This window comes from Schistocerca nitens, chromosome 10 (genome assembly GCF_023898315.1).
Source record: "Schistocerca nitens isolate TAMUIC-IGC-003100 chromosome 10, iqSchNite1.1, whole genome shotgun sequence".
Lineage (NCBI taxonomy): Eukaryota > Metazoa > Arthropoda > Insecta > Orthoptera > Acrididae > Schistocerca > Schistocerca nitens.
The window spans coordinates 126,769,204-126,781,219 of NC_064623.1; the positions used below are offsets into that span (position 1 = coordinate 126,769,204).

Below are 12,016 nucleotides of genomic sequence, written 5' to 3' on the forward strand. Positions count from 1 at the left end.
TTATTGAAATCTATCGGTAAGAAAAAGTTTTTCCATGAACTAATACTAACTACACAGATATAGCAAAAGGGAAAAAATATATATTTTTTAATATTCTTGGCAAATACAACAACATGAAGTTGATGCTACATCGCTTAAGTGAATGACAGAGCTCTATTATAGGTACTACTTGCATAGATAATTAACACTATACTCAAGAGAAACTCAGTTTCTGCAAACTGCATTGAAACAATCAGAAATAAATTTCTTTATATAGAATATATACAATCTTTTGATATGGGCTTAACAGAATACTGTCTGCAGTACACAAACATCCAAAATCGATCACACACTTTGAGATAATTAGAATATAGTGCACAAACTTACAAGGCGCTCGCCTGACAAAACTTCCAGAAGTTTCAGGAGCATTTTGCCATCTCTCAAGTCCACATACAAGTCGCTAATACGACACGATACCCGTACTAGATGCGAATTCACCCATTTTTGGAAGGTCTTTTTTTGTACACTCTCTCGCTCGTCTGGAATACAGAAATCACATTTATTCACATGGCAAGGAAGCATTACAACAGTTGCAGTTATTATCACTTTTGAACAAAACTATTATCATAGCATTAGCTTTACCAAAGTCAAACAGTTTACATATCTAGGGTCAATATATGATGCAGTAACATACAACACAATTTTCTGTTGGTGTTTGGCAGAATGTGACAACAATTTTAAACAAGAAACACTTCCCCAATGATCTGCAAAATATTAGGTCTCAAACCAGCTTACAACTTTTTAATTCACTGTCACATGACAACTGAAAGTCGAAACCACAGATAAAATGACCTGGGAATTGCACAGATATCACACTGATACAGGACACAAATGTAAGTAGTCAGATAAGTTGAAACAAAATAAGGTACTGAAATCAGACAAATTGAGTTATATCAACTATAACTATGGCAAATCTTTCCAACTGGTTTGTTTAATGATGGCTCTTGTTATATGTGGATTAATGAAAGGTACCATATGTAAACATTTGCAGCATTAAAGGTACACTTCCGGAGCCTGTTGCACTGTGAAGTACTTGACAGTAAGGCTATGAAACTGCAGAAAAACAAAACAGATGGAAGAAAGACTGGGGAAACCAAACTGGAAACTTACATTTGTTGGAAGGACTATCGGAAAATGTGGCGAAACAGCAAACAGGACTACAGTATCTTGTATGCTCTGGTGTTCGAGGTCCTGATAAAAACATTAAAGGAAAATAGACTTCTGCTTCTAGGAGTGGTACAGCCCACACAAAAGTTCAAGACAGGTGCTCAATGCATTTTTTTGTTCAAGGTAGACCACCTAGCAGTTCTACTGGCACCATCCAACAATAGGTGTGGCAAATCACAAGTGAGGTTAAAGGGTATGCAGAGGCATTTGCACACTTCATTGTTTTCCTCATTACATATAGTCAGAATACAGCTGGAAGTGGCTAGTGTCTGTGTGTTCTTCTTCTTCTTCTTCTTCTTCTTCCTCCTCCTCCTCCTCCTCCTCCTCCTCCTCCTCCTCCTGTATGAATACTCGTTTGAAGCAGATTTCCACATTAACCTAGCTTGTGAAATCCTCTTCATCTTTGAATAATAACTGCAAAACCGATTTGAATTTGCTTACTATACACATCCCTTTGTCTCTCTCTACAAATTTTACCCATCACACTTCCCACCAATACCAAATTAATAATTTCATCATGCCTCAAAATGTGTCCCTTCTTTTAGTTCGGTTGCTATGTTCAACATTTCTCTTATAAGAAACAATGTCTCTCCCCTCCCCCACCCCTTCCCACTGACAGTTTGCACTTTGCATCCTCAATGATGCTTCAGCCATCGTCAGTTAATCTGTTGCCTAAAGAGACAAACACATCTACTACTTTTGGTGTGTCTTACGCTAATCGAATTCAATCAGCATCTCATCATCTAATTTGACTGCATTCCATCATCCTCACTTTACTTTGTTGATGTTCCTGTAAATTCATTTCAAGATATTATCCATTCCATTCAACTGCTAACTGTTGCTGGAAGTTCTCTGTTGCCTTTCACAGAATTACAATGTCCATCAGAAAACTTTCAAGTTATTTCCTCTCCCTGCTGGACGTAACTCCTCCTCCAACATCATATGAGAGATCTTGCAACCATGTCTCACTCCTTGATTACTGCTCCCCATTCATGTCCTTTGACTCTCGTAACCACAGTCTACTTTCTATAAAAGTTGCCAATAACTTTCATCTCACTGTCAGTATTTTATCCCTACTACCTCAATCAGTAGACTACTTGCAGAGAACAGTTACTGGTACCATAAAACATTTTTACTTAATTTTATACATCTTTTTTTTTCTCCTAGATTCATAGGCATTACGAGTGCGTAACTGAGGCAAGTTAGTTTATCTTACAGTGTCATAATACGGAGAAAATCTTACTATTAGGTTTGTGCATAAGTTCATAGAGGTTTTGTTTTGCATGTTGGTATTCTGGTTGCTACAGGTTTGTATAAGAATTATGTCTTTTTTTAATTTGTAGTTTACTGTTGCCTATTTGAGTGTGTGTGTGTGTGTGTGTGTGTGTGTGTGTGTGTGTGTGTGTGTGTGTGTGTGTGTGGGCGCGCGCGTGTGCGTGTGCGCGCGAGAGAGAGGCTAAGGATGCTAGAAAATGTAGTGGCAAGTGGAGAAATCTTAACATTCCTGACATATTATTCTGTTTGTGTTCAGTAAAAGGGTGACAGCAGTGGCGGCAGCTCGTAACTTTTGCACTGTGTTCGGGGGCAATGCCAATGGTCAGAGCAAGACAAGAAAATGGTTCTCTTATTTTGAGGAGGAGTATTTTGACATTAGTGGCTCTGCAGGTTGAGAAAGATGTTCAGGATTTGATGAAGATAGTTTAAATGCATTAATCCACAAAAATCAGCACACGGCCGTACGTGCACCTCTGCTCGCTCATCGTCACTTTACTTGTGAACAACACTTACCGTTCCTATCCTGTATCGTTGCTGGTGGCAAGAAATGGTGTCTTTATGCTAACATAAGAAAAAGAAAGGAAGAGTTGAGCCCAAATAAGGCAGTAACTACTCCTACAAAAACCTGTGCACATCCACAAAAGAAACTGCCACGCGTCCAACTGAACAGCAACGGTGCGGTGTACTACGAACTGCTTCCCTGAGGTGCAACCGTCAGTGCTAACATTTATTGTCAACAACTGAGACATCTAGCAGATAATCTTACATCAACATCCAAGAAGACTTAGTGAAGTTATGCTACACAACACCACCTGCCTGCATTGTGGTAGACTGACAAAATCATCATATTCACCTGATTTTGCACACTCAGATTTTCATCTTTTCTGCTCTCTACTGAATAACCTTCAAGGAATTTCCTCCCCAAAGGAAATGCAGTGCAAAAATAGCTCCAAAAATCTTCCACATGAAAACTACGCGATTTCTACAGTCGTGAAATCAAAAAGTTACACCAGCTTTGGCAGGATGATATATTATGCATATCTGTTGTCTTTATTAAGCTTATGGGAAAATGCCACAAACTCTTGCACCAGTCTAATATGATCCCACAATCAGTGCCAGGATGATAATGTGTTTACATGGACACAAGCTATGCTGCTCCGGTCACAGACAGACCAACTGGGACTGACCGACTGCAATGTCATCCTGAACTATTGGTGTTGTTTGGATGCAGTAGGGAGAGGTGTGAGGTCAGCAGGCTGCTTTCCTGGCCATTGTGGGCTTCCCATACCTAGGAGTCTATTACTTGTCGCTCAAGTAGTTTCTCAGCTGGCATGACAAGGCCAAGGACAAACCCTTGGTAGAACTGGGAACTGAACACAGTTGCTCCACATGGCAGTCATCTACCCTGAACCGCCAGCTACAGAGGTGGACTATGTGGATACATACTATTGATATGGCAGGACTACATCAAAGACAAGTTTATCTATTGCCCTAATATGTCTTAAATGGCGTAAAACTGATTTTTCTTAATTTCCTCAATTTGCTGAAACAGAATGGTACCTCTTCACAAATTTTTATCTCACGAATATGTCACTCGAAATTATGTCCAAGAACATTTACTATGAATTTAACAACGAAGGTTCACAGACCCTGCATACACATAAAACATCCATGAACTTACACTGTGTTCTTTGGTCTGCATATTTAAGCATCATTTCAATACTGTACCAAAAATTTTAATGGCATCTGCCATGTGTTTCTGTCAGGTTGTTCGGTTGCATCCGGGAACCAATCTCACATATGATCAAATGTGATACATTAGTACCCAACATCTCAAAATAAGGCTGGGCAGACATTTGGTAGAGCATGCAATTCTCTGAAGTATATCCACCAAACTGAATGTAAGTCCTCATTATCAAGTTAAACATATGGTACAATGAGCATTCACAATACCTCCAGAAATAAAATTATTTACGAGGTCTTACGAAATGTTAGTGTTTTAAGAACCTATTTTGATTTTGCAATAAAATAGAAACTGCTGTTGCATTAACATGGCTCACTTTGCAATTGTCTGATTAACTCTTACTGTGAAATTTTGTTCCAGCAGTAACAATATTTAACTTGTGCTAAAAGACAGAAAAGGAAATGCCAGCAAAATCTATGAGGCTCATTTATGACACTGATTGAATAATGACATGGTGGTAAAAAAAAAGTTTAATAAAATATTTGGGCATTAGATGATATTCTGTTCAGTAAAACGAATACTATAAAACAAAAGCCAGTCATTCAACATACTTGTAAAATTCCCAGTCAGAGAAATGACATGAATCCCATTATGGCAACCCAAAAAAAAGTTAACTGCAGACCAGTCGAAATTATTTTATAGTTCCAAAAGTTAAATTTTGTAGAATGGCGCATACTAATTCCCAAATGAATCTTCTTCAAGTGGAGCATGCAGTTCTGAAAATATGATTTATCTCCTTGCTCACTTAAGTCAACAGCAAATATTCACAGTCCGATAATTTTTGGATGGAATAGGTTTCTCATGCATAAAGGATTTATTTAATTTTGTAATACTTCTCCACTGAGCTCAATTGTACATGAAATATAAGCCACCATTAAATATACAAGGCATCCTTAAAAAAGGGTGAGTCTGTTAGCCAAAGATTAACAGTTAACATAATCTGCTGATGGTAGCTACTTGGACTGGGTCAACAGCTGTATAATTTGTTTTTAAGAGGAAGAAGAACTACTCAACAAGCACAATTTTTCTCTGAACTTCATTCGCAGAATGTTCTTTTGAATTTGTATTTCCGCTATTAATGCTGAATAGTGAAAAAAAGTTATATAACAGATCTGAGTCATGGTATGTGTAATACACACATCTAATTATGCTTATCAGCACTGCACCTGTGTTCACAGCCTTTTGCTGTAATGACATGCTACAGATTATGCTCCTTTCAGGCACCTCCCAGTTATGTGGAACAAGCATTTTTATGATCACCCCCCCATTTTGGTTTTTGTTTATTGTCGACACACTTTAAGAATTTGAATGTTTTAACTTTGACGGGTTTTGAGAGGTGTAATACAAAATTCTTGTTTGTTTTCTGAGGTAAGGTAAATATTTTTCAAAATGAAAATATTTTATACGTGTATGATTTTTACTTTTTCTTACTAACGTAACTTTTACTTTTAGTGGTACATCACTGATAATGGAAACCTAAATTTCTGAAACCTGTCTGTGAATAAAGTTAAAAGAAAAATTGCAGTGGCTCAGTGCATCTTCTTTCTCTAGAAAATGCACAATTATGAGAGATAAGTTGACTGCAAAAAAGCTAACTGAAGTTGCTACACACAGCAAGTTCCGTGTTTCTAAGGGAACGGGCTGTACCACAGCACAGAAGCAAAGCGGCACTTTAAGCCCTATTCACTGTGGTTAATTGCCTCTCTTGCATTCAGCTCTTTGGTGTACTCTTAAGCCACAAGCTTTAAGATGAACCATTGTTCACAGTATAAAGCCAAGCTGCTGCTGATTCCTTTCAGTCAAGCACACCGATTCAAGACAATATAAAATTAATTTGGTAGTAAGCAGTACAGTAGCAAACTGACAGTACAGGCTCTCACACAGGTAAATGGCGCACACAATTTTTGCTATATCCTGAACCCCCCCCCCCCCAAAAAAAAAAAGAGAGGAATGAATAAGAGAAAAATTGACAAACCTCTGAGCTCCTGGTATATTTTGTCATAATATAATTCCAGAGAATCTGGTCCAGAATCCATTCGTCAAAAAAATGGGTTGCAGTTGAGCCGTTAAACTAATGATCTAGCACATTTTGGTTTTTGCTGCACCACAGGTTAAATTTTAAATTACTGCTGTCAGAGAGACTAAAGTCACTACAAAATGTAACAGCACTTCAACAAACATAGCAGACACATTCAGCTTTTCAGCCATTCACAGAACAATTTTATCAAAAATGCTGAAGTTAGCACACTTCCACAAGCACAGGCACAAAAATCTTTGCTTCTGCTGTACGTTTAAAAACCACAAATTTGAAAACAGAACGCATTACATGAAGGGTGAGCAAGGGCAGGAGCTACTCAGAACATAGTAGCCTTTGCTAGCCTTCAACTCCAATGGTCTCATTATTGCCTCTTCAACACAAAAAGTTACAGTTATTAACAATATTTAGTTGTCATCCAAAATGATGGAACAACACAAAAGAATACTTTAAACAATCACTGTAGTCAAATACACGTGTGCCCAGGAATCTGCATTCTCAGATGAACAGATGAACTTCTAAACACAAAATTGCAGCACATCACGTTAGACGATGACAGAGCATGCTGTACATAGATGTACAAACTCTACTTCACACTAGTATATATAACTGTAAACTTAAACAACTGCCAAACATCTCTTCTTAATGAACCTGCTCCAGCGTGCGTTCACTCGAGAATGTGCTGCCTGTGCCAGTACAGTGATAATAGAGGGTGATAATGTGGCAAACTTACTTCCTCTTTCCTGTGTGGGTAAAGGCTCTAGCAGGCCTGAGGAAGTTTGTGGCTGTATGCAGAAGATACTGCAAAGTATCAGACAGACACAGAAAATGTATCAAAAAAATCACGTGCAGTGTTTGATGGTGCACTAACACAGAGCACCAAGTCATCTTTTTACGCTATTCTCAACTAGCAGAACTCTTATTGCTGCAAATTTTCATGACTGACAATGTTCACAACGAAACTGCATGGGAACAAAAGCTTTCAAAAAAGCATAAATCATGAGATTTATTTTCTTTATTCCAATTTTTTTACTTTGCAAGTATCTCTCCCGTGTGGAACAAAATTACTTGGGTCTAGAAAGAAACAATGCTGAAAAAAAATTATAAATATATGATGTGAGAAAAACCAATACAATGGTCTCCTTTGCATCATGCTCAAGTAAATTACATCTTTAAACAGATTGCCTCTCTCTTTTCTAGTAATTAAACCTCACTCTATTCGAACTGAGAATGGTAAAAAGGCAGCAACTGTTAGACAATATCACAATTTTTTTAATAGGGGGAAAACTGGCACATACTTGCAACGTGAAGAAAGTAGAGTTGATATAAATATTAAACAAACCAAGCAATGGTAAGGCAAGAAAACACTACAGACCTCTAAGTTGTAGGAAGACCCTATCGTAGTAATGTTCTAGAGTATCAAAGCAGAAGTCCATTGTTCCTGCACTATCCATTATCGCATTACACTTAAAAACATATTTTACTGGACTTTTTCTGTTTCAGTAATAAAAGTGGTACTGCATAAGCGTATCGAGGCACTTTAATCTATTACTTCACAACACACGTTTTACATTCTAAAGTATATCACTTTAGCCATAATCTTTAGATGCCAGTTATTACTGTGGATACTTCTTATCCACTTGAAAGATATTAAACAGTAATTTTCTGGCTTCTTTTATTATTCTGGTAACTGTTTAGCAAATATCAGTGTCCGACATTTCCAGTTGCAGACCACTATACACGAAGAAAAGCTTCAGCTTTCTAAGACTGTAGCCTTCACACCGAGAAATCTTCTAAGGATAATAAATCGTGTAGCCACTTTCTCTCACAGAAGTTTTCAACAACACCATAAACTGTTTGTCGGCTTTCGTCCAAGTGAATTCTTCACATAAATCACCGAGTTTCAGGGCCATAAAATGTCCGCCAGAGTACTGTAGGAAAACCAGGCGTAATCTAAACCCCGACACACTGCTATAAAAAAGTTTCTTCGAGTATTCTGACAACTACACTGATGTTTGTCAGTCAAACCACACAGGCGCTCTAAACAAGTGACCACGTGCTTTTATCTGATTCTCCTACAACAAATGGTGCGAGACTGCCGGAAATACCTTTACCGAATTCCAGTTGAAATATGCAACAAACTGAATGACTACACAAGTCAAGGAAGTGTAATACGGACACGTGTTATATTATACGGAAGAACAGCAAGCACTATGAACCATAACACTGAGGTGTTCAATCTATGGTTTGAACAATTTTATGCCTATGTTAAAGGGAGCTGGTAATAAATTAATTCACAAAAGAAAGAAAGAAATTTCTGAATACATTCGTACTCCAAAGATGTGTAGCTAGCAATTTGCATATGATGCATAAAATAAAACGAGATGTATATTTTAGCTTCGTCCAAATTCCTCCATTCAATAATTTTAGGGCATAATCGTGTGTCACAAATTCTCTTTTTATTTACTTACAGTATTATTCACTGTAGATCAAATTACCAATAGCTGTTAATTTCTTGAATGATGTCAAATTTTATAGGTTTTCATGACAATATTTCTCATATTCATAAGTCTAATCTAAATACACCTATAAAATATTATTATTATTATTATTATTATTATTATTTCTTTACTTTCTCAGACATTAAGTCTGGTTGAGAATGGAAAGTGACGCGGACCTTGATCAAGCGTCACTTCCTATTAACTGTACGGTATGTGTTATATTGCATTTAGGAACTTTCGGGTAATTGAACATGTATCAATAATTACGGATTTCTGTAGTTGTATATATGTGTTTGGATGTAGCTGTATTGCATTGATGTACTGGTGGATATTGTGTGGTATGACTCCTGTAGTTGATACTATAATTGGTATGATGTCAACTTTATCCTGATGCCACATGTCCTTGACTTCCTCAGCCAGTTGGATGTATTTTTCAATTTTTTCTCCTGTTTTCTTTTGTATATTTGTTGTATTGGGTATGGATATTTCGATTAGTTGTGTTAATTTCTTCTTTTTATTGGTGAGTATGATGTCAGGTTTGTTATGTGGCGTTGTTTTATCTGTTATAATGGTTCTGTTCCAGTATAATTTGTATTCATCATTCTCCAGTACATTTTGTGGTGCATACTTGTATGTAGGAACTTGTTGTTTTAAAAGTTTATGTTGTAAGGCAAGCTGTTGATGTATTATTTTTGCGACATTGTCATGTCTTCTGGGGTATTCTGTATTTGCTAGTATTGTACATCCGCTTGTGATGTGATCTACTGTTTCTATTTGTTGTTTACAAAGTCTGCATTTATCTGTTGTGATATTGGGATCTTTAATAATATGCTTGCTGTAATACCTGGTGTTTATTGTTTGATCCTGTATTGCAATCATGAATCCTTCTGTCTCACTGTATATATTGCCTTTTCTTAGCCATGTGTTGGATGCGTCTTGATCGATGTGTGGCTGTGTTAGATGATACGGGTGCTTGCCATGAAGTGTTTTCTTTTTCCAATTTACTTTCTTCGTATCTGTTGATGTTATGTGGTCTAAAGGGTTGTAGAGGTGGTTATGAAATTGTAGTGGTGTAGCCGATGTATTTATATGAGTGATTGCTTTGTGTATTTTGCTAGATTCTGCTCGTTCTATAAAGAATTTTCTTAAATTGTCTACCTGTCCATAATGTAGGTTTTTTATATCGATAAATCCCCTTCCTCCTTCCTTTCTGCTTAATGTGAATCTTTCTGTTGCTGAATGTATGTGATGTATTCTGTATTTGTGGCATTGTGATCGTGTAAGTGTATTGAGTGCTTCTAGGTCTGTGTTACTCCATTTCACTACTCCAAATGAGTAGATCAATATTGGTATGGCATAAGTATTTATAGCTTTGGTCTTGTTTCTTGCTGTCAATTCTGTTTTCAGTATTTTTGTTAGTCTTTGTCTATATTTTTCTTTTAGTTCTTCTTTAATATTTGTATTATCTATTCCTATTTTTTGTCTGTATCCTAGATATTTATAGGCATCCGTTTTTTCCATCGCTTCTATGCAGTCGCTGTGGTTATCCAATATGTAATCTTCTTGTTTAGTGTGTTTTCCCTTGACTATGCTATTTTTCTTACATTTGTCTGTTCCAAAAGCCATACTTATATCATTGCTGAATACTTCTGTTATCTTTAGTAATTGGTTGAGTTGTTGATTTGTTGCTGCCAGTAGTTTTAGATCATCCATGTATAGCAAATGTGTGATTTTGTGTGGGTATGTTCCAGTAATATTGTATCCATAATTTGTATTATTTAGCATGTTGGATAGTGGGTTCAGAGCAAGGCAGAACCAGAAAGGACTTAATGAGTCTCCTTGGTATATTCCACACTTAATCTGTATTGGCTGTGATGTGATATTTGAATTTGTTTGGATATTAAGTGTGGTTTTCCAATTTTTCATTACTATGTTTAGGAACTGTATCAATTTAGGATCTACTTTGTATATTTCCAATATTTGTAGTAACCATGAGTGGGGTACACTATCAAAAGCTTTTTGGTAATCAATGTATGCGTAGTGTAGTGACCTTTGTTTAGTTTTAGCTTGATATGTCACCTCTGCATCTATTATCAGTTGCTCTTTACATCCTCGTGCTCCTTTGCAACAGCCTTTTTGCTCTTCATTTATAATTTTGTTCTGTGTTGTATGTGTAATTAATTTCTGTTTAATGATTGAAGTTAATATTTTGTATATTGTTGGTAGGCATGTTATGGGGCGATATTTAGCTGGGTTCGCTGTGTCTGCTTGATCTTTAGGTTTCAGATAAGTTATTCCATGTGTAAGTGTATCAGGGAATGTGTATGGGTCTGCAATGTAACTGTTAAATAATTTAGTTAGATGTGAATGTGTTGAGGTGAACTTCTTTAACCAGAAATTTGCTATTTTATCATTTCCAGCGGCTTTCCAATTGTGAGTAGAATTAATTGCTTGGGTGACTTCATGTTGCAAAATTATCACTTCAGGCATTTGTGGTATCATCTTGTATGTGTCTGTTTCTGCTTGTATCCACCGTGCATGCCTGTTATGTTGTACCGGGTTAGACCATATGTTGCTCCAGAAGTGTTCCATGTCTGTTATGTTTGGTGGATTGTTTATTTTAATGTGTGTGTTATCTATTGTCTGGTAAAATTTTACTCAGAATTACAGGCAGGAATAAACTAATATATGAATACCACGCATTACTGCAGCAAGTTGCAAGTTCAGAAGTTTTCTACAATAGTTTGATGTCTTCCCAATGCATAGTTCAATTTTCAATCAAACTGGTCAGCATATATAGAGGGAAAAATTTTGTTTCAACTATACACCACAGATCACATAACAGTCACCTCCTTATCAAAGCTAAGATGAGGAGTGACACTTAACAACAACATTATTTTTATGTACATCAAATTCAACACACAGAATTACAATAGCAGTCCTAAAACACCTCACCAAGTTCCACTGCAGTTACCAACATAAAGCTTATTTTCAGTTTTATTAACTTAAACCTGTAGTATTTACTCGATACATTTTACATGTTTAAAAAGAAACTATTACATTTTTTACCCTCATTTACTACTTCTCTCCCTCTCCCATAAATTAATACTGGTGGAGGAAAAACAATTAGTGCTTACACTATGTGATCAAAAGCATCCGGATGCCTGGCTAAAAATGACATGTTTGTGGCACCCTCCATCAGTAATGCTGGAATGCAACATGGTGCTGGCCCACCTTTAGCCTTGATGACAGCTT

General features: G+C 36.7%; 1 protein-coding gene across 6 annotated transcripts in view; it reads right to left on the bottom strand.

Annotated features, from left to right (window-relative positions):
* LOC126210075 (spectrin beta chain) overlaps window positions 1–12,016 on the bottom strand; it is a 483,285-nt gene that overhangs the window by 142,686 nt on the left and 328,583 nt on the right. For all 6 annotated transcript variants that reach the window (XM_049939199.1, XM_049939197.1, XM_049939200.1 and 3 more), the window contains exon 4: window positions 367–518. In XM_049939199.1, the coding sequence (XP_049795156.1) occupies window positions 367–518 (152 nt within the window). The remainder of the gene's footprint in view (window positions 1–366; window positions 519–12,016) is intronic.